This window comes from Balaenoptera ricei, chromosome 19, assembly GCF_028023285.1.
Source record: "Balaenoptera ricei isolate mBalRic1 chromosome 19, mBalRic1.hap2, whole genome shotgun sequence".
Lineage (NCBI taxonomy): Eukaryota > Metazoa > Chordata > Mammalia > Artiodactyla > Balaenopteridae > Balaenoptera > Balaenoptera ricei.
In genome coordinates, this window is record NC_082657.1 from 7,850,693 (window position 1) to 7,877,145 (window position 26,453).

General features: G+C 58.2%; 5 protein-coding genes across 12 annotated transcripts in view; 2 read left to right on the forward strand and 3 right to left on the reverse strand.

Moving 5' to 3' along the window:
• Nucleotides 1–89: 89 nt before the first annotated feature.
• SPHK2 (sphingosine kinase 2) lies at nucleotides 90–8,494 on the reverse strand. Of its 8 annotated transcripts, XM_059905246.1 has the most exons (8): nucleotides 8,128–8,201; nucleotides 7,905–8,033; nucleotides 7,194–7,348; nucleotides 3,585–4,059; nucleotides 2,598–2,747; nucleotides 2,387–2,481; nucleotides 2,180–2,295; nucleotides 90–1,771 (listed from the first exon to the last, which is right to left on the reverse strand). In XM_059905246.1, the coding sequence occupies exons 3-8, from the start codon at nucleotides 7,230–7,232 to the stop codon at nucleotides 679–681; spliced, it is 1,968 nt and encodes a 655-aa protein (XP_059761229.1). In that variant the 5' UTR covers nucleotides 7,233–7,348; nucleotides 7,905–8,033; nucleotides 8,128–8,201; the 3' UTR covers nucleotides 90–678. The 8 variants fall into 8 exon arrangements, with proteins under 8 accessions (XP_059761229.1, XP_059761228.1, XP_059761233.1 ...); XM_059905245.1 differs by lacking the exons at nucleotides 7,905–8,033; nucleotides 8,128–8,201 and adding an exon at nucleotides 8,242–8,494; XM_059905250.1 differs by lacking the exons at nucleotides 7,194–7,348; nucleotides 7,905–8,033; nucleotides 8,128–8,201 and adding an exon at nucleotides 5,627–5,687.
• A 48-nt stretch (nucleotides 8,495–8,542) lies between these two features.
• RPL18 (ribosomal protein L18) lies at nucleotides 8,543–12,859 on the forward strand. The gene is made up of 7 exons (XM_059905258.1): nucleotides 8,543–8,648; nucleotides 9,866–9,952; nucleotides 10,323–10,430; nucleotides 10,961–11,059; nucleotides 11,912–12,035; nucleotides 12,196–12,265; nucleotides 12,742–12,859. Exons 1-7 carry the CDS (start codon nucleotides 8,646–8,648, stop codon nucleotides 12,815–12,817), a joined length of 567 nt encoding a protein of 188 aa, XP_059761241.1. The 5' UTR covers nucleotides 8,543–8,645; the 3' UTR covers nucleotides 12,818–12,859.
• Nucleotides 12,860–14,766: 1,907 nt separating this feature from the next.
• FAM83E (family with sequence similarity 83 member E) lies at nucleotides 14,767–22,935 on the forward strand. Its single transcript, XM_059905059.1, has 5 exons — nucleotides 14,767–15,258; nucleotides 16,717–16,884; nucleotides 17,236–17,360; nucleotides 20,689–21,133; nucleotides 22,581–22,935. Exons 1-5 carry the CDS (start codon nucleotides 14,785–14,787, stop codon nucleotides 22,854–22,856), a joined length of 1,488 nt encoding a protein of 495 aa, XP_059761042.1. The 5' UTR covers nucleotides 14,767–14,784; the 3' UTR covers nucleotides 22,857–22,935.
• SPACA4 (sperm acrosome associated 4) lies at nucleotides 18,813–19,428 on the reverse strand. Its single transcript, XM_059905288.1, has one exon. The coding sequence runs from the start codon at nucleotides 19,426–19,428 to the stop codon at nucleotides 19,048–19,050; it is 381 nt and encodes a 126-aa protein (XP_059761271.1). The 3' UTR covers nucleotides 18,813–19,047.
• A 954-nt stretch (nucleotides 22,936–23,889) lies between the features above and the next one.
• The window catches only part of SULT2B1 (sulfotransferase family 2B member 1), a 32,118-nt gene continuing 29,554 nt past the window's right edge, over nucleotides 23,890–26,453 (reverse strand). The window contains exons 6-7 of the mRNA XM_059904549.1: nucleotides 26,124–26,304; nucleotides 23,890–24,110 (exon numbers count right to left, since the gene is read on the reverse strand). Coding sequence (XP_059760532.1) covers nucleotides 23,917–24,110; nucleotides 26,124–26,304 — 375 coding nt within the window. The 3' untranslated portion in view covers nucleotides 23,890–23,916. The remainder of the gene's footprint in view (nucleotides 24,111–26,123; nucleotides 26,305–26,453) is intronic.

Consider the following 26,453-nt stretch of genomic DNA (forward strand, 5'->3'; position numbering starts at 1 on the left):
GCTTCGATCCATAAAAGGCAGGAGCTGCTGGAAGTGCCTAGAGTCTGTTCCCTCCCACGGGCTGCTGGATGGAGGAAGGGGCGAGGGCCTGAGAGGAATGAAGCCACTACCTTTATTGCATAGACCTTTTCAATTGCTTTGAAGACTGAGGCTAGGGGACGCACAAAAGACAGAGGAAACGAACTTCCCCGCCCCCACCCACGGGGGGAGGGACATTAGTGCAAATCGGAGCGCCGCCCGGGGAACTTGCCCCTCCTGGGCTGATTGGCCAGCTTGGTGGAGGCACCGGAGTAGACGGGTCCAGTTATCTAAGGCCTCCCCAGCCCGTACGTTCCAGGTCACGTCACTGGACTACGCGTTAAGACAGGCTCCGCCCTCAGCCGACCTGGCTTTCTACGAGCCGTTCTCGAGGGTCTGGAGTGAACCCGCCCTCGTTGATCAGGCACTACCCTTGGGGCGAGCCCACTTCTCCGTGACCGTCAGGGCCCCAACCCCCGGAATTCGGGACATCCTCCAGCATCACCTCTGGTCCCCTAGGGTAGGGCGCAATCCTGAGACCAGGCAGGACCACTGTAGCCTCCGCCCTGACTCTAGCAGCCACACCACGCCCCCTAGCTCAGGCTCCGCCCCCTCAGGAATGTAAGCCCCGCTCCGGGCGAGCTCCAAGCTTGGTTGGAGTTAAGGCTCCCGCCCAGGGCAGCCTGAAGGACCCGTGAGCAGAGTACCGAGGCCGGGATGCACCTGCGCCTGCAACGGCCCGTACTCCACCTGCTCCCCGTCCACCGTGAGCACGCCGCGGGGCGTGAGCGGCTCAAGGCGGAAGGCACGAGCCGCAGCGTAGCCCAGCTGCGGACAGCCCAGGCTGAAGTGGCTACCGCGCTCCATGGCCAGAAACAGGCGCAGGAGCGCCGCCCGTGAGATGCCACCGCGCACCCAGCACAGGTGCACCAGGCCGTCGTCAAAGCGCGCGTGGGGCGCTGCCACTAGGTCAGCCCCCAGGTGACTGGGTGAGATGGCCAAAATAAGCACAAAGTCCCCCTCCATTGTCACCCAGCCTGGGGGTAGTGGAGTGCCTAGAGGAGGGAGCAGGTGGTCAGGTGGGCCCCCAGCAGAGATGGCCACCCGGGCATCAGGGGTGGGAGGTGGGAGCCCAGAGGATGCTGGCGTTTCTGAGGCCCCCTCGGTGATGGGTGAGAGTTGAGCTGCCTTGGGGGAGCCAGGGGGCGAGGGCAGCAGTGGGTCTGGGGACAGTGGAGCATCCCCAGCCCCACCCCAGTCCCCAGCCAGCTCTGGGCCCCCACCGTTGAGGGACAGGATGGGCGGGGGTTCAGGTGAGCCAGGGGAGGTCAGGGCAGGCTGAGGCAGGGGCAGGGGCAGGTCAGACACTGAGCGGTGCAGGGGTGAGTGGGCCACGGGTGGGGCTGGGCCGGGGGCTAGGGTCAGCTCTGACTTGGCACGTGGCAGGCCATGGGGAGGGGCGGGTGAGGCGGGCTCCACCGTGGCAGGGAGGTAGGAGAGGCGGCCACGGTAGGTGTGCAGTGTGGCGAGGCCCAGGACCGTGCCCAGGGTGAAGCGAGCACTGCCCAGGGCCCTGAAGCGCTCGCTCTGGATGTCCACATCTGACACAAAGCCCCAGGCCACAGACAGGAAGGAGAAACAGCGGGAGCCGGAGGCCAGAGTGACGGAGAGCAGGTCCAGCGGGTGGCTGCCACCCCGGCAGAGCAGCAGGGAGCAGTTGAGCAGCAGGTCAATGCCCAGGGCCGGCTCAAACCTTCACAGTCACACATGGACGGATACAGCGGGAAAGAGGAAACAGGCTGGGTGAGATACACAGTGCCAGGCGGGGAGGAAAAACACACAGACGGGTGGGGCAGCAGACAATGGGGAGAGGAGGCCGGGCATGTCCCGGGGCCTGCCCGCAGCCATTTGGCCACCTCCAGACGGACTCTTCTTACTGAGCCAGGTTCCCTGTCAGTTCTTTCATTCCATAAGCATTCACTGAGTGCCTCCTGTGTGCCAGGCACAGTTCTAGGCACTAGGGAGACAGCTAGGAACAAGACAGGCAAAAATGTCTGGGGGGTGTGGGGAGCATCCCTCAGCCGGACTGATCTGGCTGAGGGGAAGATGTAGCGCAGATGTGCCAGGTCCCTGTTATACCAGGAGGGCTCCTCCCACCTACCCCCCATGCTGGTTCACGGCTCCTGCCAGCGCGTTGCCCGAGCCACAGGGGAGGATGCCCACGGGGGTCTTCACGGCCTCTTCCCAGTCGGGGCGTTCTAGGAGTCCATTCAGCACCTGGAGGGTGGGAGACCAGACACCTGTGTGTTGGTCCTGGCCTCCGCAGTCCCCCAGGGCTCAGGCTTGGGGCAGGGTGGTCCTGCCCTACCTCATACAGCAGCCCATCTCCGGAGACGGTGACAATGCCATCCCACTCGCTCAGGCTCAACCCCTGGACCAGCTCCCGGGCGTGGTTATGTCGTTCTAAGGTGGGGAACCAGGAAGTGAGGCAGGCTGTTCCACCCCTGACCCACCACCACTCCCCAGGACTCAGGAGTCCTAGCCCGCAGCTCCCGCCTCCATCATGACACTGCCCTTACCTGTCTGGATGAGGTTGAAGGACAGCCCCGCTTCAGAGATCATGGGCAGCACATGGTTCTTACACCACTGCCAGGCCAGGCCCCGCCCCCCAAAGGGATTGACCAATAGGAGCAATCGGGGAGGCCTTGGCAGAGGGTCGGGGGTGATTTCTGCAGAGAGAGGAGAAGGAGTCTACAGACGTCAGGGAACCAAGCCCCTCACCTCAGAAACGGTAAATGCAAATAGCCTCCAGTGGAGGTGGTGGAGGGCTGGCATCAAAACCTGCTGGGAGTTGAAAGTTTTTTTCTCCCCGGCCTCACCAGCTCAGGCCCAGGTGTACAGCCCACCCCCGTCCGAGGTGCTGAGACAAAGGCAGGGATTCGGTGTCTAATCCCAGTGCCCTTTGGACTCACGGGTGGGAGGAGAGCTGTGGTTTCCACCTTCCACACCCCCAAATACCTGGAACCCAGGAACAGGTTATTCCACTGTGCGGTCCTCACCCCCAGCCAGCCAGAACCAAGGAAGTCCCACCAGCTGGGGACCCTGGAACCTTTACCTTCCTGTGCCAACTGAGTACCCTAGGTGGGGCCCTCTGCCTGAAAGCCTCCTCTGAATCCCCACAGCTGGATTAGATGCCATCTCTGGGCTCCTGAGACGCCCCAGGGGACCTCTGCGAGTGCCTGTCATCCAGAGTGGTGACTGAGCGTGTCTCACTTGGCTGCTCTCACCAGCCTGGGAGCCTCTGACTCATCTGTGGTCAGGACCCATGGAAGGGGGGAGGGGACAGAGACAGAAATCTCATGAGAGCAGCACACACAAATCCTTCTCTGCCTGGGATTTTGCCTTCTGTGCCCATCCCTGTCTGTGCATCACTCTTTCAGTATGAACCCAGAGAGACACACCACACAGACAGACACACAGAAAAGTAGAGACAGAGATGCCCACAGAGGGAGATCTGAGGAGACACCAAGGTGGCCTGAGGACAGAGAGGCTGCCCAGCGCCTCACCCCCGTCCCCAGGAAGTGGCAGTCCGCGGAGCAGACACGTGAGGGCAGTGGCCCAGCGCTGGGCCTCAGCACGGTTCTCCTCATAGGTGGCCGCCCCGTCGGCCCGGAAGGTGCGTGCAGCTCTGCGCCGGCCCCCACGCCGGCCCCTCGGGTAGGTGTAGATGCAGAAGTAGGCTGCTGAGTCCGAGGGGCTTCGGCTCCGCAGGGTGCAGCAGCCTGAGACCTCAGCCAGCAGGACCAGGCCACCCCGGGGCCGGGCTTCAGGCTTTGGCCGCAGCCGCTGTATGTGCAGGGCTTGTGGTGTGAGAGTGAGGGCGAAGCGTGGGCCTCGGGCTGGGTAGGAGCCAAACTCGCCATGCAGGAGTGGGGTGCTGGCGGTCAATGGCGGTGGCGGTGGGGGGGCCATGGCCTTGACCCTGTCCAGGGCGCTCCTAGGCCTGTGGCCCCAGCTCCAGGTCAGCTCCTGCTCTGGCCTCTGTGGGGAGGAAGGAGGGTAGGAGTCAGAGTCCAGGACACCCATGGTGGGCAGAGGGAAGCAGGGGCAGGGCCTGTGGATAAGAGGAGACAATGAGGGGTGCTGACAGGCAAGATGGGAGCACCAGAGACAGGCCCAGACAAAGTGTGGGAAGACTGAGGACACAGGGCAGAGGTCAGACACAGGGCAGAGGTCAGCTGGACAGGAAGGGCAGCATCCTGCAGGGTCCACGCCCAGGCATGCAAACGTTCATTCCTTTATTCCCCAAATAATTATTCAGTACTATGTGCCAATCATGGTGCCAGGCCCAGCAAACACAGCAGGGAATGAAACAGACGAAAATCCCTGCCTTCGTGGAGTTTATATCCTAATCGGAAGACAGGAAAACAAGGTAAAGACATAAAATACATATCGTGTTGGATGACGATTAAGGACTTTGGAGAAAAATAATGCAAAGGAGAGAGATCAGGATGGTGGAGACATATAAATAGACATGTAAAGATAGAGAAAAACACAACACACACACACACACACACACACACACACACAGAGTCAACTCCAGATGGAGAAAGTAACAAGGAAGAGGCACTCAGACACAAAGAAAAAGGTCTGAGAGCAAGAGAAACACTCGGAGACAAACAGCTTCAGTGAGATGAAACCTAGTGTAATGAAAGATACTTAGAGAGCAGAGTGAGAGTTTAGGGGCTCCAGAGGCCCTCTGAGAGTCAGACAACAGAGTTAGGAGAGAAAAAGCAGACAGGAGAGGCAAAAGGTAGGGGATGTAGTAGCTGGAGAAACTGAGAAAGGGGTGTGACATGGAGCAACTAAGGGGTCAGAGAGGTAGAGGAGCCACATGCAGGCACCTGCAAGGGACAGGAGCCAAGAGCTGGACCTCAAGCACTGACCTGGGTGTCTGGCCGCCTGCTCTCCAGGGAGAGAGTGGGAACTGGGCCTGAGGTCCCCTCCCCCTGCCCTCTGCCCAGTTTCTGCCTCCTCCTTCCAGCTCACCTTTGTTCCCCACTGCCCCGCCCACCCAGTCACCTATCAGTCCTGCCCCTCACCTTCCCCAGGCGCAGAACTGCCCTAGACACACCCCCATCTGTGGACTCACTCTCAGGAGCCACCTCTGCCCCCTACCCTGGGCAGCTCTTCAAGCCCCACCCCTAAACTTGCATTGACTCCCCCCACCCCCGACTTAGAGCCCTAGGTCTCCCCCAGTCCTGGGGCCTGCGCCTTGGTCCCTAGGTCCCCAGGTCTCTGGCCTGGTCTCCATTCTCTCCACCCTCCATGTACCCCAGACCAGGGCCTGGGTCTCCATCCATAGGTCCCCCCAGTCCATAAGCCTGAGTGTCTGTCTCCGGTTCCCCGGGTCCCGGCCCTCCATCCCCACCCCATTTCCAGAACCCAGTTCCAGACCTGGGTTTTCATTCCTGGATCCCTCAGTCCTGGTTCTGGTTCTCCATCCCACACCCCTAGTACCCAAGTCCCGGGCCTGCGTATCTGTTCCTCTTGCTCCCTCAGTCGTCCTGACTCGGGTCCCTGTCCCGACACCCCAGACCCTCCTCACACGCCGGATCCTCCTCCAGGCGGCCACTCAAGTCAGCACCAAGTGCCCCCATCAGACCCAGGGGTGGGGGGAGGGTGTGCATCCGCTCAGCCAATGGTCGCGCGGCCGGCCTAAGTTGCACCAATAAGAGCGTGCGGGGGCGGGGCCAGCAGACTCGCGAGCTTGGCGCAGGGGCCTGCCGCGGGAGAGCGGGAGAACTGGGCGGGGTATCGCGCTTCGCGAGATCAGCCGCCATTGTAGGTGAGGGCACACGCGCAGCAGAGGCGGCTTCACGGAGACAGGGCCAGCGCCCCTGTCGCCATCTTTGTTGAGGGCAAGTGGACCTCTCCCATCCTTTGACTTTATAAAAGAGAAGGGGCAAGGGGGAGAAGGTCTTTAACTGCAGATAGAGAATAACCCTAACACAGATAACACAGACCCAGAGATATGCAAAAACAGTAAAAGGGAAGAGTGAACCAGAGTCAGAGGCAATAAGAGACCTGAAGAGAGTGTCTCTTTTTCAGACAGTTACAGAGAGTCAGAGAGATAGACATAAAGAAAAGCAGAGATACAAACAAAGAGACAAAGACAATGGAATTAAGAATGTGCAAGGTGGGCTTCCCTGGTGGCGCAGTGGTTAAGAATCCGCCTGCCAATGCAGGGGACATGGGTTCGAGCCCCGGTCCAGGAAGATCCCACATGCCTCGCGGCAACTAGAGAAAGCCCACGCAACTAGAGAAAGCCCACGCAACTAGAGAAAGCCCACGCAGCGAAGACCCAACGCAGCCAAAAATAATAAATAAATAAAATAAATAATAAATTAAAAAAAAAAAAAAGAATGTGCAAGGTAAGGACATAAGAAAACCCAGAAAATGATGGACACGGCGAGACATGGGGACAGACACTTTCAGAATGAAAACCAGGGAGGAGAGGTTCATTAATTCACAAACTATTTACCATGGGCACAAGCCAGCGTGGGGGCAGCATGACATAAATATCTGCCCAGTGAATGACCCAGTTACATGGTAGGACAGAGACTCAGGAGAGAGACTGGGAGTATCTGAGAGAGACCTCTAGGTCAGGGGTGAGGGACAGAGAGAATGTTAGAGGCTGAGAGGAACTGAGGCCAAGAGACAGAAAGCAAAGATGTTGACAGAGAGATACAGCGAGGCAAAGACACGATGAAATTGAAAGAAATCAAGGCAAGAATAATATCAGGTGACCTAGAAACAGAATTGTAGAGACAAAGACACATGCTGAAGGAGATAGGGACTGAGCTCGCTAGAAACAGATAAATGGAGGATGAACTTCATTTATTGCCAATCAATGTACCTAGTGTTCAACTGAGAACAGCAACAGCACCAGATAACATGTGCCAAAAAATGACCCAGGGAGAGAGAGGGCCAGAAACCCAGAAAGATGGAGAGACAGGCAAACACAGTGCGTGTGCTTAGGGCTCCAGGGGAAAGAAAGACAGATACAGTAATCAAAGAGGCTGGGACTCAAAGACCAAGGAACAGGGACAAGGAAGAGAGAAGGAAACTGTGTTCCATCGTATGGTGATCTGGACTTCCAGATGGACCCTTACCTGGTCCTGCTGCTCCTCTGCTTCAAGGTGTCCATGCATCTGCAGGCCCTCTGCTGTGTTATCACATCAGCAAGACCCTGGCCCTGGGTCGGAGGCCATGGGAGGGTGGTATGGACAAGGAGTCAGGCCTCATGGTGCAGGCCTGGCCTGTGGCTCTGTGGAGGAGAGGTAAGTAGGAGCATGAAGGGCAGAGGAAAGGAGGCCAAGCTAGAAGTGCTGCAGGGCTTCCACGAAAACGAGTGGACAAGTCAGCTTCATCACTGCCCCAACCAGTCCATCTGGTCCCATCCAGTAAGGGCTAATAACAGCAATAGACGCCCCTTTTTGCAGATAAGGAAAGTAAGGCACAGAGAAGTAATACGACTGGCCCAAAATCACAGAGAGGTTGCCCAAGGTCACACCATTAGTAAGTAGCAAAGCCAAGAATTGAATTCGGTTACAGATAGTATCACCATCTTTCTGTCTCTTCTCCTCCTTGGATCTCCACCTTCCCTCTCTTTCTAGGTCTTCTAACTCCCCGGGTCACCATTTCGCCACCCTTGGTCTCTCTCCACTCCCCTTCTGGGTCTCCATTCCTCCTCCTCTTTGAATCTCTGTCTCCCTCTCTCTGAGTCTCTCCTCCCCTCTTTCAGGAGTTTTTTACTTATCCCTCTCTCCACCCCATCCCCCAAGCCCCGGGGGCCTCAGCTTGCCTCCTCTGTGCTCCAGTACCTTGCACATCCCTCAAACCGAACCCTCTGGGCCACTTGAATCTCTTGGCTGGGAAAAGCAGCCTCCAGGTGGCAGGGGCTGAGTAGGGTTCAGGGAAGGGTCATCCGGGGGCAGAGGGAGAAGCTGAACCTAAAAGGTGGAAATACGGGATGCCATAGACTGGACTGCAGCAAGAAGATCTCGGGTTAGACCTCAAATAAGACTTCCCGAGCTGCGGCCGCACCTGGGAAGCGCAGCACGAGATAAGGCAGATGTGAGCCTGATAAGGAAACGCCCAAAGCCTGAGGTCAGAGGTTTCCCGAGGTCCCGACTAGCCCCGCCAGCCCCGCCTCCTCACCTCCAATACTCGGCCCTCTAGGTCCTCCGGGAGCCACAGAGAGGCCTTCGGCGTCGGGCCAGAGCGTCACCGCGCGACGCGTCTTCCTAGCTCCGCGCGACATCTCTCTGGCTCCGAGATCCCCTTCTGCCGGAAGACTATCAAGAACAGGGACTGCATAGGGCCAGAGAGGCCTCCGACGTGCTCCTTGGCGTAGCGCTTGTTCCCCTTGAGATGTTCCTCCACCCAATTACGGAATCGCCCATCTAGCTGGTCCTCCGATTCACCATAGAGAGACACGAGTCAAGGTAGAGCGCCGCGTCGCGCCCGTGTGACGTCACGTAGGCGCCACTCGCTGAAGGCTTTCCCCGCCCATTCTGGTTATGTTCTCTCTTTCCGGACCTGGCTGAGGAGGAGGCGCCATCATGGTGAGCGCGTTTTGCGGCGTTCGGGGCTTGACCATCCGCTGCCATCCGCCGCAGTCTCGAGCTGGGGACGTTCCAGAGTGAGGCAGGGGTTCCAGGGTGTTCGAAGGAGGCGACTCCCGCTGTGAGGAGCTATTTTGGGAGCCCGAAGACCAGGGATGGGAGTCCTCAACCTCCCGCCTCTCCCATAATCCTGTATTATAGGTCCCATCGAATAGATGACCAAGTTGAGAGGCAAGGAGGTTAAGTGATATGACCGGGGTCACAGTGCCAGTAAGTGGCGGAGCCAGGATTCGGACACAGGCGCTGGTCCCACAGCCACTCATGCCTGTGGTGTCCCTGGATCCGTCACTCCCCAGCCTGAAAAGCTGGGTTCTGGGGCGGGGTGGGGGGATGTCAAGCGTCCGGTGCCCGGGTTTGGGGGCCCGGCAGGCTTCCGTTCGAGTCTCAACTCCCTACCCACCGTATCATCATTCCTGTGCACAGAAAGCATCTGTTAATTGGAGACCCAGTAATTATGCCTCAAAGATGTGAGTTCGAGAAGAAATAAGTCAGAGGAAGTGCTCACCACGGGTCCCTGCATACATTAAGTGCTGGATAAATGAGAACTATTAGTAATTAGGTAGTTCTTTATAACTCATGACACAGCCTGAAAAACTTGCAGGAAAGCAGGCAGGGGGTGTACTGGAAATCGTGGGCTCCCTTCAGTTTTAGCACTACTGTGGGAAACTATACTTAATAAGGAGGTCGTTCTAGGGTTGGTCTGTGCAGAGTAAGTTCTAGAAAAAAGGGTCGTTGTCTTTATAAGAACTTGAAGTCTGCCCTTGGTTTAACTGTTTTTGATAGCGCTCCACGCATGGGAGCAAGGTTTGGGAGCTTAAATAATACTTATATTGTTGAAAAATACAGCTTCTAAAGAAGTAAAAACTTGAGTTAACGCGGCTGCTGTGTTAAGGTCTTTCACGGTGCTGTGTGCCATGTGTTGAAGGCTTTTTGTGTAGAATTAGGTTTCCCCCTCTTTTTTTTTAAACAAAGGAGTCACTTGAGGCCCAGGGAGTTTTAAGTATTTTCCCAGAGGGCTCCCAATGGTGGTCTGGGATTTGTTGTCTCCAGAGACTGGGGCTTTAGCTGTTTCTTAGAGGTGAGGAATAACAATGTTTATGGGGTGAGGAATCTGCCAGATCAGAGTTGGGTTCATGGTCTTCCCTTCACCCCGGCAGGGAGTTGACATCCGCCACAACAAGGACCGAAAGGTTCGACGCAAGGAGCCCAAGAGCCAGGACATCTACTTAAGGCTGTTGGTCAAGGTGAGGTTGGGGTCTAAGACCCCTGGGCAAGGCCACCCTGGAAATATCAATACAAGTTCTAGAGCCTCCATGCTGGTATTGGTCCCGGGCTCCTCGCAGGGGCCTGCAGGGCAGGCTCGAATCTCTGTTGCTTTCCCTTAGCTTCTGGAGATTACAGTGTTTTCAGCCTCTGGGCTGGTTTACCGCAGGGGAGTGGGGAGGGGGATTTTCCGGGTCCCTGGCCAGGAGGGACCTAGGCCAGCTCTCTCCCTTGGGCTTAACGGGATGGGGAAAGCCCTAAGTCATTTATTTGCCCCTTTGTTAGAAAGCTGGGAGGGAGGGGGGCGGGTGGGCTGCCCTGGGTTTTCATTTGCATTTTCCTTCCCTCCAGCTGTACAGGTTTCTGGCCAGGCGAACCAACTCCACCTTCAATCAAGTTGTGCTGAAGAGGTTGTTCATGAGTCGCACCAACCGGCCACCTCTTTCCCTTTCCCGGATGGTGAGGGGCTGATGCGGAGGGCATAGCCAGCCTGGGGAGCGACTGGATCATGTCTGGAGCTGGACTTCGGGTGGAAGGGCGGGCTTGGAGCTCTCTGGTAGCAGCCTGGCTATCAGCTGGCTTAACCTCATCCAGTGGTGGGTGCAGAGCTCTGACCCTCTGACTGTAGCTGAATAGTGGGGGCATTGGACTGGCTTGGCCTCTTGGTCTCATTTTCCTTCTCATTGTGTGTGTCTGGGGGCGGGTTACAGTGGCTTTATGAGATCTTCCTGAGGTTTCAAGTTATAGAGTGTCTTCTGTCAGAAGCTTTCTGTAGGAGAGATCCATGGAAGAATCTGTTTGTATTTTCTTTGGAGATTTTCCCAGACTGGACCTGAGATTAGGCTTGTGCTAGGTTGAGAGGTGTGGCATGGGTAGGTTTAGCCCAAACGGGACACAACTGTTGTTTCTTGGGATGGCTGAATGGGTGGGATTGGATTTAACCACCAGAAGGGACTTGTTTAATGTGCATTTCATCCCCACGCCCGCAGATTCGGAAGATGAAGCTTCCCGGCCGGGAAGGCAAAACGGCTGTGGTGGTGGGGACAGTGACTGATGACGTACGAGTCCAGGAGGTGCCCAAGCTGAAGGTGCGTGGGGGGCTCAGGAGCGTGTGGGGGGTGCTCAGGGTGAGGTCCTATGGACCTGGCTCAACTTCTCGTGGTGCCGGCAGGCTCATCTCACCTCTGGGTGAGGCAGGCATCGTGCCTGGGTTGGAGGGGGGATTGTCCCTCACATTGTTGATGGCGGGTATCCCTGGACAAGCCCCTTCTGGGGCCCTGCTGATGGTGTTCGCTTTGGATCCAGACAGCCAGAGTTCAGACCTGGATCTCTCTGCCACTTTGTTGTTTTTTTTTTTTTTTTTTTTTTTAATTTCTATTTATTATTTTATTTATGGCTGTGTTGGGTCTTCGTTTCTGTGCGAGGGCTTTCTCCAGTTGCGGCGAGCGGGGGCCACTCTTCATCGCGGTGCGCGGGCCTCTCACTATCGCGGCCTCTCTTGTTGCGGAGCACAGGCTCCAGACGCGCAGGCTCAGTAGTTGTGGCTCACGGGCTTAGTTGCTCCGCGGCATGTGGGATCTTCCCAGACCAGGGTTCGAACCCGTGTCCCCTGCATTGGCAGGCAGACTCTCAACCACTGCGCCACCAGGGAAGCCCTGCCACTTTGTTATCTCTGGGCAAAGTCTTGGATCTCTTTGTGCCTCAGTTTCCTTACACGTAATAGCTTCGGGTTGCGGTGTTAAAGGGATTTCTAGAAGTAAAGTGGTAAGAATGGCTGTCGTGAACTCAGGAAGCTGCCTCCAGTAGTTGGTGGTGGTGGTGATGAGGCCGAGTAAGCAGCTGGGACTCCTGCTGGGCCTGGGCAGTGGACAGGCAGCCCCAGCAGCCCCTGGGTCGCCGTCCGGGGGGCTCTGACCACGCCTGTCCCCTGTGTCCCCCAGGTGTGTGCTCTCCGGGTGAGCAGCCGCGCCCGGAGCCGCATCCTCAAGGCCGGGGGCAAGATCCTCACCTTCGACCAGCTGGCCCTGGACTCCCCCAAGGGCTGTGGCACCGTGCTCCTGTCTGGTGAGTGGGGCTGAGCGGCTCGAGGCGGGTAGGGGGGTGGGAGGGGTCTGTCACGAGCTGTGGGACTGCTAGCAGCCTTTACCTTCCCAGGCTTGGGAGGTCAGTGACACCTCACCCCACCCCAGATCAGCCTGAGCCACCCCTTCCTTCCCTTCCCCAGGTCCTCGCAAGGGCCGAGAGGTGTACAGGCATTTCGGCAAGGCCCCAGGAACCCCGCATAGCCACACCAAGTGAGTAGACCTAGCCCTGGACCCCAGCCTGCAGGTCTCTAGAATATCCCCCCACCCTCTTACCCGCTTTTCCTTCAAGACTGCCTAAAGCTCTGTTCCTCGGGTGTTGAGCTCCCTGCACGGCCAGCATCACAGATGCAGGCTTCCCAGGGCCTGTGTCCGTCTTTCGGGTGGGGCCTGCATTCCTCGCAGGTGGATGGCCCCGGGGCCTAGTGCAGGCGCTCCAGCAGCCACTCCTGCCAGTTTCGCTTCCTGCGCTGCCAGGCTTTTCCAGCAGCGGACTTGGTGTCACCAACCGATGCTGCTTGGGTTGAGTGAGGGCCCTTCTGGTGTCCCTGTGCTGCTCTGTTAGAGCAAGCAGCTCTCTGCTGAGCTCCCAGCTGGCGAGCGGGCCCTGGCAGCCGGAGGCGGTGGCGTCCCTCCTCCCTCACTTGTCTGTAACGTGAGCCTCTTCTCACCCTCCCTTCTCCCTGCAGACCCTATGTACGCTCCAAGGGCCGGAAGTTCGAGCGCGCCAGAGGCCGACGGGCCAGCCGTGGCTACAAGAACTAACCCCAGATCCTACCTTGTTATTAAAAAGATTTTGGATGCTAATGGCCTTTTGTGTATTATTGGGGAACGGGGTGGGGGGAGGGAGAGGGTCGGAACCGGCGGTGAGAACGCCTTTGTTTGGGGGAGTGGTTGCCACGCCCCTTTCTGGGGCGACCAGCCTTTGGGATGAGCCCCTTCCGCTGTGCTGGGGGACGGAGACTTCGGTCCCAGGTGTGCGTGGTGACTGCCCTAGGCCTGTTGGCACCCTTGGACCTCGCTGCACCGTTGGGACCTGGCGGCCCTCCAAGGCCGAAGCCCCACCTCTTTCCCAGGTGTGGTGTCGACGCACCTGCTTCCTTTTCGAGTTAGCCACGCTTACTCTTAAAGGAACCGCGCTCCCCTCCCGGATCTCTGTGCTCGGGATGGCTGGCGGGGCTTGGACCGCGAAGTATAAATGGGGCGGGCCGCCGTGGGGGAGGGGGTGCGTGGGAATAGGTGATGCGCTCCCCCTCCCCCGAAGCCTGAGTCAGACCGGCCGCCAGTGCCTGGGCGGAGCCCGTTGAGTGTATTCCTGGAGCTGGGACCTTACCGTCCTCTGCCTCCAGGGGCTTGTGTCAGCCCTCCCCCTGTGTTTGCACAAGGGGCTGGGTTCCCCGGCTCCCAGGAAGAAACCCGGTGATTGAGGCGAGGTGGCCGGAAGAGCCGCAGAAATAAAAGGTCTCCAGGCCCTTGATCTGACTGTTCTCTGAAAAGGCAAGAGAATGAGGGGTAGGGGTTGGAGACCTGGACGCAATGTGGGGGTCTGGGGAGGGCAGGAGGGAGAGAGAGTGGCCTGGCTTTATTCCCCTTCCTTCTCTTTGCAGGGCTGGTCGCTGTGGTCTGGAGAAAGGGAGCCGACTGGGTGCTGGGATTGGAAGGAGGGCTGCTTGTTGGCAGGGATCAGGGGACCACCCACCAGAGGCAGGGTCAGGATCCTCAAAGGGGCAGCTTGGGAGGGAGAGATGCGGGGTGTTCCTTGTCCAGGAATAAGTGGATGGTCCGACAGCAGGAGATAGTGGGATTAAGGCAGAAATCCGGGCTGGAGTCAGCATTGATTAGAGGACAGCCAGAAACAACCCGGTGGCCCAGTCCATGACAATCAAACCCCCTGTGGAGGGCATCCACCACTGCAGCAGCCTGAGTGGGTGTGAACGCTCAGGGAGCAGAGTCCTCAACCGGCAGAGGAGACTGACCTAGTTCCCCAGCTGGGGAAGGTGATGCCGAGGTTTAGGGCTGGAGTGCATTCTTCCAAGGCTGAGAGGGGAGATTCAAAGAGAAGGCTTCCGGGATGGTCAGCCAGTGAGAGCTGGTGAGCCAGCCAGCTGGGTGCTCCACTGGGCGGTCAGATACTGAGAGTGTCTGTTGGAAGCAATCAGTGTCTTCCAGACAAAGAGACAGCCAGAGAGGGTCAGTTAGATGTGCTGTCTGCCAGGGACAAACAGGCATCTCGCTCTGCCTTTAGTTAGGGACATTTGGGTGTTCAGAGACGGGCAGCCTGTTGTCTGAAGATGGGGAAGTCAGCCTGAGCCAGCCAAAGGGTCAGTTGGGGGATCATGCAGCCAGTGGGCTGGAGGTGGCTGGTGTGTCAGGGAGCAGAGATGGGCAGCTGATGGATCGCACCGTTGGAGACAGTGTCAGGTGGTCAGCCTGACCAACACGCAGGGCCAGTCATAGGCTCAGCCAGACCATCAGAGGCTGGCAAGAAGCTCAGATGGCCGGTGGGCTGTTGGTCTGAGCAGTGCCACGCACCCGCTGGTTAGTCGCTTGGGCAGTCTGAGTATCAGGACGGCAAGCCAGGGACAGTGCAGGGAGCCATTTGGACTTAGGGCTGTCCTGGTCGCCTTGCACGGCTGCACAGACTCTGTCGGGAGACCCCCAGATGCTCAGTGCCCAGAGACGGCCAAGCCCTTGGACATCCAGACTCTCCATCCTCCCACCTGAACGGCCCGATGGCAGCCTCCCAGCTGGCAGCCCTGGAAGGAATGGAGTCAGGGGCCGGGCAGCTGCCCCTGACCGAGGCCACTCCCAGCTTCCTGTATTCCGAGGGCCAGAGGCTGGCGCTGGAGGCCCTGCTGAGCCAGGGCGCAGAGGCGTTTGAGGCCTGCGTGCAGCGCGAGGGGCTGCGGCCCTTCCTGAGTGGAGATGAGCTCCGGGGCCTGGTGGCAACGGCTGAGGACTGGACAGCAGCGAAGCAGGAGCCTAGCAGGGCAGCAGAGGGAGCCACCGCCACCGATGGGGACTTGGGCAGCCTGACCTACTGGCCTGGACACTCAGAGGAGCCGGTGCCCATGCTGCGGCTGGGCTGGCCGGAGGACTCAGCATGGAAGGGTATCACCCGGGCACAGCTGTACACCCAGCCACCCGGCGAGGGCCAACCGTCCCTCAAGGAGCTGGTGCGCCAGGAAATCCAGGCCGCCCACAAGGTGGGGGCCTCAGGGGCCTAGCGTCCCTTCCCCAGACCCGGTCACCCCCACATGCCAGCCCCCAGATGTGGGAGTGAGTACACATCCCTTGGGAGCCAGGCATTGTGAGCTGTGCCCTCCTGGAACTTGTGTGTCCACAGCCCTGGAAGCCAGGAATCCACACCTCCCCGCCCCCAGGACCTGGACATCCACACCCCCCAGATCTCATCCTCTCCCTCTTGCATCTGGGGGGGGCCCCACCTTCTCCCCAGGACCTGGGTGTCTTAGGCATCCATGGCCCTTGGACCTAATTATGACCCCCCTGGTCTCAAGTCATCTCCTCTACCACCTCCACCACCAGGGTGGAGGTCTCCATCCTCCTTTCGGGGAGGGCCCAGATGTCTCCCCTGCAGCACCCCCTGGACAGCCTTTTGTTTTAACAGTTTATTTAGTTACATATTTTATTTATTTATTTATTTATTTAATTTTATTTTCGGCTGCGTTGGGTCTTCATTGCTGCGCGCGGGCTTTCCCTAGCTGTGGTGAGCAGGGGCTACTCTTCGTTGCGGCGCGCGGGCTTCTCACTGCGGTGGCTTCTCTTGTTGCAGAGCACGGGCTCTAGGCGTGCGGGCTTCAGTAGTTGTGGCACGTGGGCTCAGTAGTTGTGGCTCGCGGGCTCTAGAGCACAGGCTCAGTAGTTGTGGCTCACAGGCTTAGTTGCTCTGTGGCATGTGGGCTCTTCCCAGACCAGGGCTCGAACCCGTGTCCCCTGCATTGGCAGGCGATTCTTAACCACTGCACCACCAGGGAAGTCCCCCCATTCTTTCACAATTTTTCTGTTACTGCTCCCGTGCTAAGTGCTTTATATGAGTTAACCTGCCTAATCCTCAGGAGGACCCTGTGAGGTTGAGACTTCATGTACCCATTGCGGAGACAGGGAAACTGAGGCATGGCATGTTGTCTCTTGCCTGTATGTGGCCGAGTGGGGATCTGAACCAAGGCTGTCTGGCCAGTGAGTCAGGGTTCATCACTACTACCTTTTTCTGCCTGCAAGATCCAGGCCTTCAGCAGCCCCCCCACCCCAGTTCCCAGAGCTCGCCTTGGTGGCCTGGCAGGTCATCCCTCCGGAGGACCCAGGTGGGCAGCTGCCCACAGTGCCCTGCAAGGACCTCCAGCCCACTGACCCCTGGGGCAGGGCAGCCATGTAGTAGTGTCACAGCTCAAGGGATACCGTTGCAGACATGTGATTTATGATGGCAGTTTTCAAGCAGTTAGAGGTGTGGGTCTCGAGGAAGGACTGTTTTCTTCTCATTCACACATAAGCGCTGCATGAACAGTAGTACATGTCTGGGGAGTCTCCCGCTCAGGCTCCCTGAACATCCCATGGAGGCTGGGCCCTTAAACTCTCCAGAGCACCTCACCCTCTGAATGTCCCCCTGAGCCCTAGGCTCCACCCACAGCCCCTCTCCCCACCCTCAGCTGGTGGCCGTGGTCATGGACATCTTCACTGACCCAGACCTGCTTTCGGACCTGGTGGATGCTGCCACACGCCGCTGGGTGCCCGTCTACCTGCTCCTGGACCGTCAGCAGCTGCCTGCCTTCCTGACGCTGGCCCAGCAACTGGGGGTGAACCCCTGGGCCATTGAGGTAGGGGCCTGGCAGGAGGGACCCCTGAGTCCCCGAGGCCCTGGCACTTGGAGCATCAGGTGAAGACCCTTCCATGGGGTCCTGGGTCATCGAGGTGGATGCCAGCTGAGAGGGTCCCCTGAGATGTGATGCCCATGACAGGGGGGGAACTGGGGTGAGCCTTCTCATGGGGTCCCTCTGAGTCAGGAATATCTGCAACAGACCCCTGAGGCCCTGAGGAAGCTGGGACAGAACCTTCCAGAGAGTCATGGGCCACCTAGGTAGGACCAGCCCGGAGGGATCCTGAGCCCTCAGCACTGGGTGGAGGTCTGGGGGGTCGGCCTGAGCAAAGGCGTGCCTCCCCCACCCCAGAACCTGGACATCCGAGTCGTGCGGGGCTGCAGTTTCCAGAGCCGCTGGCGTCGGCAGGTGAGCGGCAACGTGCGGGAAAAGTTTGTGCTGCTGGACGGCGAGAGGGTCATCTCAGGATCCTACAGGTGCGGCTACCCCCCCTCACCACACTGCCCGGTCTCCTGTCCCCAACTCTCCCTCAGTGGCTTCAGACAGCAGTTGGCATCCCCTTTCCCAGACTCTCTTTCCTCATCTGTAAAATGGGTTTAAACCCCCTGCTCGGGAGAGAAGGTGTCCTGTGGCAGAACAGGCTGGCACTGGCCCTGCTGCTGGGCTGTTTAGTGGCCTGGGGGTAAGTCTTCATCTCTGTGACCCCTGTGTTTCCTCATCTGGAAAACTGGGCTCTCACTTGGTGTGTGGGAGTTTCCAAACCAGGGGGACCTGGATTGAAGTCTGAGCTCTGCTTTGGGTGAGTAACTCCACCTCTCTGAGCATCTGTACAAAAATCAGAGCTGGTATGCAAATGGCCCAGCCCTCAGACCATCTCATGTCCCTCCTCTGCTCTCTTTGGGGTCTGATTGACCCTGGAACCTGGCTCCGTGACTTCTTAGTTCTGTGACATGGGGCTGATGCCTTCCCCACTCTGAACCTCAGTTTTCCCATCTGGAAAGTGTGAAAATAGCAGCACTTACTTCCTGGGAACAGCATGTCAGGGGGCACGTGGACTCCAGGTCAAAGAGCCTGGGGTCAAATCCTAGCTCGGACAGTTACTGGCTGTGTGACTTTGCATAACTGACTTCCCCTCTTTGTGCCCCAGTTTCGCCCTCTAGACAATGGGATGGTTCAGTTAGTGCGTCTACAGCAAGGTTTCTCAACAGAGGTACTACTCACATTTGGGGCCGGATGACTCTGTGCTGTGGGGGGGGGCTTTCCTGGGCTGAACTGCCCTCTACCCAGGAGATGCTGGTAGCGTTCCCCCTTCCCCAAGTACGACTACGCAAACCGTCTCCAGACTTTGCCCGGTGCCCCCCGAGGGGCAGAAGTGCCCACTTGATTACCTTTACTCTAGGCTGGACGACTTGTTAAAAAAAAAAAGCAAACAGATTTCTGAGCCCCGCTCCTTTTCAGCCGGGCTGGGATGGGGCCCGAGAATTGGCATTTCTAGCAAGTTCCCGGTTGATGATACTGAGGCTGCTTGTTCAGGGACCACATTTTGAGAACCGCTAGCATCGAGACTGGGAGGTTGGTTTTTTTTTTTTCTTTTTTTTGTCTGCAACGCGCAGCTTGCGGGATCTTAGTTCCCCGACCAGGGATTGAACCCTGGGCCCTCGGCAATGAAAGCGCAGAGTCCTAACCACTGGACCGCCAGGGAATTCCCGAGACTGGGAGGTTTTGAGGAGAATCCACGTTCCCAGCTTCACTTGGGGATTCAATGAGATAATGATGCCTGGCACGGAACATAAGAAGTGCTCCATAAACGTCAGCTGTCGTTTATTATTATTTGTTTTTTTTTTTACCATATTTCATAGACTCTAAGGTGCCACCAAAGCAAAGAAGCATCCTGATCAAAATGTGAAAAGATACGCGTCTTAGAACCAGTGAAATACTGTAGTGCAGTCAAACCCATCGGGCATGGTTCCCCACCACTAAATCAGGCCTGAGGATGCCTCGCTGAGCCCTGGACTCTGGTGACAGCCCTAGAGTGGATGAGGCCAGGGCCACAAGAGGTTGTCCAGGGCCTCTGGCCATTTGATAGGGGAAGGGGATGGAGGCGGGGGACACGGGGGGCAGTGCAGGCGGGAGACCAGTCTGGAGCCCTGCCCTCCAGGTTGGTCACAGCAAATGTCGGAGGAATAGTGGCACGCCCAGCGCCAGGCCGGTGGTGGCCCCTGCCATCTGGCCGCCTGCGGGGTGGGGGGCCCCGTTACACAGGCGGCCGGTGCAACAGTTGGTGGTGAGGCTGTAGGTGACACCCATGTAGCTGACGGGCTCCTCGTGGCCACACGAGGTGGCCTGCACGCAGCCTTTGTTGATGATGGGGCTGATGCCGGGGGCCACCCCGTGGCCCGTGAAGCAGTCCTCGTCATCGCCACAGCGCATGTGGGTGCCGGGACAGGTCGTGGAGTCGGTCAGCTCACAGAAGACGCAGTCCTTGGTGCCTGTCGTGCCTGGGGGCAGAGCCATCACCAGAAGCAGCAGCCAGCTGAGGACCATGGTGGCCTGGCGGCGGTGACGGTGCCCAAGCCAGGCCGTAGGCTTCCTGGGCCTCCCGGAACTGCTGAATGACACTCCTCACGCCCGCAAGACTTGTACCCCTGGTTCTGGTCTCCCAGGATCAGCACCTGGTGTGTCCTCGGTTCCCAATGGTCCGCGTCCCTCTTGGAAGCTCCGTTGTGACCACAGCTCTCCGGTCCTTGGGTCTCAGAAACTCCCCCGGGATGGAGACGAGCCAGTGGCTGCTGCCTGACAAGAGACTTTGTGGAACGGAATGGGGTGACCTCACAGACCCCACCCAGGGTTCCCACTGGCTGCTCTGGGGGTGAGGTCATAGGTGGGGGAGGGGTGTCACAATCTGAGGGGCAGGCTGGCCGACCGACCTGCCCGGGAGCAAGGACACTGCCACTCTGCCTAGGTAAGGAGGCTCAGACCAACTTTCATCATCTCGGCTGCGAACTCATCCGCTCTGCTGGGTGCTGGGTGCTGTCCTGCCGAGTGCAAGATACACAGCCCAGGGCGAGCCTGTTTTTCCGATGGGCAAAGCGAATGAAGCTCAGGAAGGGAAATTGATATGTCCAAGGTCCCCTGAGCCAGGACGAGAGTCCAGGTTCATTTAATTCCAAAGAGAGCATTTACTGAGCACCTGCTGTGTACCAAGACCTGTGCTCAATGCTTTAAATCACAACCACCGTGATCACAGGGATAGTAAGGGCACAGCTCACCACGGCTCGCAGGCTTTTAATGCTGGGCACCTACCAGGCCCTGGGCAGGAGGCCTGACCCATGTTCTCTGATTTCTAAGCTTCCTACGTTTTAGCTCCATATTACAGATGAACAAACTGAGGCAGGGAGCAGGCACACCTAGAGCCTGGCACACAGCAAGCACTTAATAAATGGCAATCATTGTAGGAAGCAGCTGAGTCTTCAGTCCCTGAGGGTGTCAGAATCCCATCTCTCTCCAGAGGGGGAAACTGAGGTATCCCTCCATGGGGACAGGGCAGAGGCCAGGTTTAAACTCGAGTCTGATTCCAGATGATCATTTAAGGACTTTAACTCATGTTGTCTTCACATCAACCCTCTGGCGTATGTACTTCATTGTTCCCATTCTACAGAGGTGCATGTTGAGGCCAGAGGGATGGCAGGACTTGGCTGAGGTCACAGAGCCTGCCCTGGGACCAGGTTGGGGTCTGGTGATGGGGGCCAGACCAGGCTTCTGGGGCTGCTTGGAGATCCTGACCCCCACCTCTGTGCCCCCCAGCTTCACATGGAGTGACTCACGCCTGCACCGTGGTCTGGTGACCCTGCTGACCGGTGAGATCGCCGATGCCTTCAGCCGAGAGTTCCGGACACTCTATGCGGCCTCCTGGCCGCTCCCGCCCGCGCCCACCCGGGGTCCCTTTGTCAGAGCCCTGGGGGGGCTGCAGCTGGCCTACAGCCCGCATCGCGTGGCCCGCCGCTGCTCCGTGGCCCCGTCGCCGCCACCACTGCCTGATGGCTCGCTGGCCCACCGCCTGGCCGCCTGCCGAGTCTTCGAGGGGGACAGACAGAAGACCCTGGCCAAGCCAGGGCCAGCTCTTAGCGACATCCTGAGGAGTGTACAGCGTGCCCGGACCCCCAGTGGCCCCCTGGCCCAGCCCAGCCGCTCCCTATGGGACCTGAGCCGCCTGTCCCAGCTGTCAGGCTCTAGTGACGGTGACAACGAGGTGAGACCTGGTGGCTGGCCTGAGAGAGAATAGCTGGAAGAGAATAGAGGCATGTGAGGGCCTGCGATGTGCCTGGCCCCGGGGGGGCGGGGTGGGGGAAAGCAAAACTGCTCCCCTGTGTTCATAATTGCATCGTCCACTTCCTGTATCCCTACCGTGTGCTGGGCAGGGGAGCGCCGGGTAACACTGGGTAGAGACCCCAAGAACCCTGGGTGTGAAACCTGGCAAGATATACCAACTGTGAGAGCCCGGGGGTGGGAGGCGGAGACTTGCCTTCTCTGAACCTCAGTGTTCTCATCAAGGAAATGGGCTGAGCTAGTGTCCCCATCCTCAGTTTGCTTGGGCGGAGGAGTCAATGAAATCGAAAGAAATAGAATAATCATCATCATTACAATAAATTCCCAAAATGGAATTTATTTTGATTTCCTGATATCCTCCCAGGGCAGTGAAGCGATACTCTTATTATGCTCACTTTTACAGATGGGAAAGCTGAGGCTCAGAGAGGTTGCGTTTAACTTGCCCAAGTCGAAGCAACGATCTTTTGCGGGCACCTTGCCACGTGCCAGGCCCTGTGCCAAGCGCTTTCACAGAGGTGGTTAAATGTAACCCTATGAGGTGGATGTGATTACAGCTCTCCACCCACCCATTTCACAGATGGGGAAACTGAGGCACCAGGGAGGAATTGGACCTTAGCCCTGGTTGCCTCCCAGGCAGAACTTTTAAATGCTCTGCTCGCTGGCTTCCTGGATTCGAGTGTGCTAGGGGTATTGGGGAGGGGATTAGGGAAGGTCAGGGGGGGTCTCCCCTCCCTTCCCCCAGCTGCTTAGACACTGGGGTTCCAGCAGAGCCTGCCCCAGTTCTCTGGGGAACCCTGGGCGGGGCCTCAGTGTCCTCAGCTGTGAAGTGGGCTATGGAGAGGGTAAGAGCAGAGCCACGTGGGAGAAACCAGTGGATTTTCCCTGGATCCAGACAGACCTGGGGTCAGTTCCTCTGTGAGCTGTGCCCCCTCTGAGCCTCAGTTTCCCCATCTGCTAAGTGGGAGCTCAACACCTCTCTGGAGGGTGAGGGAGAAAGTCCCAGGAATCACCTCCCTCCATCCGGGTCAAAGGGAGAAGAGGGATGGGCAAGGGCCAGGTCCTCACTTCTACCCAATCCTGAGCCGCCCTCACCCAGCATCAACTCCCTTGGCAAATATTTGCTCCCCCCATGAAGCTGCCGGCTGCTTCCTGTTCCTCCCCCACTGCAAATCTGCGCGTGGGGACGCAGCTCCTTGCCCCTTCTGTAGGTCTGGGCGTCCCCCGCCTCCCCACTCACTTCCCTCCTGGTTCTGGAGACCCCCTCGGAGTTTCACACCCTCCCCTCCGTCCTCACCTCCCTCCGGTCTCACCTCCTTCCTCCTCTGGGCCCCCAAGAGCCTCCTCTCACCTCCCTCTCTTTTCCTCCACAGCTCAAGAAGTCCTGGGGCTCCAAGGACACCCCAGCCAAGGCCCTGATGAGGCAGCGGGGCGCTGGAGGGGCCCCCGGTGGTGAGGCGGACTCCGGTCCACTGGCCCGCTTCCAGCCCCGGGGCGGCCCCTTGCCCCTCATCCCTGCCCGCCGCCTCCACTATCTGTCCCCGACCCGAAGGCAGTTTGGTGAAGATGCTGCCTCCAAACTCCCAGAACCCAGAGGCGTCCGGCAGCCAGACCGGGCCGCCCAGCCAGGACTCAGGGGGTGGCGCTGACAGGAGCCAAAGCCACATGGGGCTGGCCCCGTCCCAAGACAGTCAGACAACTGTCGCTCAAAGCCCCCTGCCTCACTGTTATACCTTGAACAAGGCTTCTGGCCTCAGTGTCTGGGAAGTGGAAGGGATTTTTCTTTTCTTTTCACTTGTTCTAGAACTTGGGCAAGCCCAGTGCTCACTCCAGACCTCATTGTCACAGCCTAGAAAATGGGCACAAGGTCTCCACTAGCTGGGATCCTAGAACAGCACACTTCCTGTTCGGGCCGGGTCAGAACTTCTCTGAGGAGAGGCCTGGCTGAGTGGCCCCCATGCTGGAATTGTGTGGGGTGAAGATGGGGCGTCCCTGGGGCTGAGGGGAGGCTTCCTGCACCCGCCATGCTCAGGAGCTGTGGGTAAACTGAGCCTGGCCGAGGAGAGGAGAGAACCCGACCCGGGGAGCCGAGCTGAATCATGAGGGACTGGAAATCGGTGAGGACACACCTGTTGGGGAACAGGTCAGGGCCATGGAGAGGGACCCAGCAGGTGCTGCAACTGTTTTGTGGGCGCTAAGGGGTGATCGGTTAGGGCTGCCTTTTACCTCTGCTCAGAATAAAGGTGCTTCATGCCAGAAACTTGCATTTCCACAGTCTCATGGGAGACCCAGGAGTCCAGACCTGGCCCCCTACTCCCTCAGACCCAGGAGTCCGGGGCCCCAGCACCCTCCTCCCCAAGGACCCAGGGGTTCTGGTCGCCATCACTCTGCTTCCCAAGGATCCAGGAGTCTGGGCCGCAGCACCCTGACCCTGGGGGAGTCAGGTGCCCAGTGCTGGCCTCCCTGCCCCCACCTTTGCCTCTGGGAGAGGCTTCTGAGTCACCGACCCCACTGGCGTGCCAGGTGGGTTAGAGGACCTCGCCCTCCCCAGGCCTTGGGTGCCCTGCTCGGGTCCCCACCCCGGCCTCGGTGGCCGGCAGTGGCGCCCCGTCCGCCCTCGCGCGCCCCCTGCCGCCCGCCTGCGGCACGCCACCTCCGCGGCGCATCGAGGAGCCGGGGCAGTAGCGAGCGATGCGTTTATTCTCAGGGTCACGGGTGGGGTGGCTCGGAGTCCTGGTCTGGGCTGGCACTCGGGTCGGGACTGGGGTCGGGGTCCGGACCGGCGTCCTCGGGGTCCACGTCCCAGGGGAAGGTCGGCAGCCCCCGCATCCGCTCGCGGTAGACTCGGTCGAAGGCTTCGCTCTGCGCCACCGTGAAATGGTTCTTCCAGTCACCGCAGATCCCTGGAGGGAAGGGAGGGACGGCCGAGGTGAGGAGCATCCAGAGCCTCGTCCCCCGCCCCCAAGATCCCAGCACCTTCTTTCCCACCTCCTGGCCTTTGCCTATGGCGTTCCCGTTGCAAGAAGCGCTGTCCTTCCCCCGCCCCCCTCCATCTCCATTTTTGCCCCTTTCCCTCCTGTGATGATGGCTGACACTTACTTACACTGGCCACCAGTCGCCTGGCCAGACCCCTGGGCGCCATTCTTGCCTCCTCCCTCCCTCAGCTTCCTCCTGCCCTACTCCTCCCTCCAGCAGACCTCCTACCTTCCTCCACCGACCTCTTAAATCTCTACCCAGAATATCCGCCTCCTCACCTAGCATTCCTGCACATCCTTCCCAGCCCCTGTATCACCTCCCCTGTGCCGTGTCCCTCACCTCCCTTGCTAGAACAGGGCTTCCTCGCTCCAGTACTCCTACAGCGCTCTCCACTACCTTCAGTATTGCTCTGACACTGGGAACCAGGGCTTTCCCTGCACTTAGTGGGTGCCTGGCATCATGCTGACCGTTTGCCAGGATTCACTCCTTAGCCCCTCACAGCAACCGAGCAGGTAAGGGGCGTGACTTTGCTAGTTCTCTGTGCCCCGAGGTGAGCACTCAGATCCCTCAAGTTTCTTATCGCATGGGGTAACCGGGGCCACCAGCCTTTACCTGGAGTCCTGGGGCCAAAGTCATTTGGATCACAGTATTTTTTTTAACATCTTTATTGGAGTATAAATGCTTTACAATGTTGTGTTGGTTTCTGCTGTATAACAAAGTGAATCAGCTATATGTATACATATATCCCCATATCCCCTCCCTCTCACCCTCCCTATCCCAACCCTCTAGGTGGTCACAAAGCACAGAACTGATCTCCCTGTGCGACGCAGCTGCTTCCCACTAGCTATCTATTTTACATTTGGTAGTGTATATATGTCAATGCTACTCTCACTTCGTCCCAGCTTGCCCTTCCCCCTCCCTGTGGATCACAGTATTTTGAATTTTAGCAAATACACCACATTACATGACACCCCTAGTGAGGTCTGGGGGGCTCCCTGTGGTGGGCTGAATAATGAGCTCCCACCAAGATGTCCACGACCTAACCCTTAGAACCTATGAATATGTGACCTGACATGGCAAAAGGGACTTTGCAGATGTGATTAAGTTAAAGATCTTGACGCTTAATGGCAAACATCCTTATAAGAGGATGCAGGAGGGTCAGTGTCAGAGAGTAGAAGATGGTTTTGAAGGTGGAGGAAGGGGCCACGAGCCAAGGGATGCAGGCGGGTCTGGAAACTGTAAAGGCAGGGAACCGATTCTCCCCTAGGGTCTCCAGAAAGAACACGGTGCTGACACTTTAATTTTAGCCCAGTGAGGCTGATTTTGGACTTCTGACATCCAGAATGGTAAAGGAGTGAATGTGTGTGTGTTTTTAATCTTTTCTTTTTTTTTTTTTCTTTTTTTGGCTGCGCCGTGCAAGATCTTAGTTCCCCAACCCCTGGGCCACGGCAGTGAGTCCTAACCACTGGACTGCCAGGAAATGCCCTGAATGTGTGTTGTTTTAAGGCACAAAGTTTGTGGTATTTGGTTCCAGCAGGAATAGAAAACTAATACACTCCCACCCTCAGCCTGTAATCCAACACTTGAATATTTCTGGGGTAAACATTAATGCTAAGAAGGATTCGCAAGGACTCCAGATAGCCTCATAGTGTTCAGAGCTGGCTATGGCAACGCCTTGATGCGTTTTCTTCCCACGGGGAGCTCTCTGGGAGTGGTGGATCTGAGACGGCAGGCACATCCGCAGCACCAGCTGTGTGCCAGGCCCCGTGCTAAGCCCTGTGTGTGGATTCATGGGTCCACAGTGACCCCATGAAGGCAGTTCTGTTGGAGCAGCCCCATGTAACAGCCGGGAAAACAGGCCCAGAGAGGTTAAATAACTTGCCCAAGACACACAGCCAGGCAGTGGCCTAATGGGGCTTGGAACCCCAGAGTCCCCTTACCTTTCCGGAGGAAGGCACCGTGGCGCTGGTCCAGCAGGCTGGGGGGCAGCAGGGAGAAGTTGGACATGGTGTTGGCCTTCATGGCTTTGAAGGCCGAGTGCGCCACGACGGACTCCAGCGCCTCCTCGCCCAGCGGCCGGCCCAGGAACTGGCAGATGCGCTGCACGGAACTGTGGAGATCCTGGGGGCAGGGGAGAGGGGTCAGGGGATGAGCCAGCGGAGGGAGGGGACCCCAGACCAGGGAGGAGCACCAGTCCCAGAGTTTGGATGCCTGACTCCCAACCCAGACCTGGAATCTGGGTGATTCTGCCTCTTTGCCTCAGTTTCCTC

Bases quoted from the DNA above. Each gene is read 5' to 3' on its own strand.
- SPHK2 (XM_059905245.1), bottom strand. From the start codon at position 7,232: ATGCATGGACACCTTGAAGCAGAGGAGCAGCAGGACCAG. The intron at 4,060-7,193 runs GTAAGGGTCCAT...TCCTCCCCACAG, and splicing joins CAGAGGAGCAGCAGGACCAG to AGGCCAGAGCAGGAGCTGAC. The intron at 2,482-2,597 runs GTAAGGGCAGTG...TCCCCACCTTAG, and splicing joins CTTCAACCTCATCCAGACAG to AACGACATAACCACGCCCGG.
- RPL18 (XM_059905258.1), top strand. The intron at 9,953-10,322 runs GTGAGGTTGGGG...CCTTCCCTCCAG, and splicing joins ACTTAAGGCTGTTGGTCAAG to CTGTACAGGTTTCTGGCCAG. The intron at 10,431-10,960 runs GTGAGGGGCTGA...CCACGCCCGCAG, and splicing joins CTCTTTCCCTTTCCCGGATG to ATTCGGAAGATGAAGCTTCC.
- FAM83E (XM_059905059.1), top strand. From the start codon at position 14,785: ATGGCAGCCTCCCAGCTGGCAGCCCTGGAAGGAATGGAGTCAGGGGCC. The intron at 15,259-16,716 runs GTGGGGGCCTCA...CCCCACCCTCAG, and splicing joins AAATCCAGGCCGCCCACAAG to CTGGTGGCCGTGGTCATGGA. The intron at 16,885-17,235 runs GTAGGGGCCTGG...CCCCCACCCCAG, and splicing joins TGAACCCCTGGGCCATTGAG to AACCTGGACATCCGAGTCGT.
- SPACA4 (XM_059905288.1), bottom strand. From the start codon at position 19,428: ATGGTCCTCAGCTGGCTGCTGCTTCTGGTGATGGCTCTGCCCCCAGGC.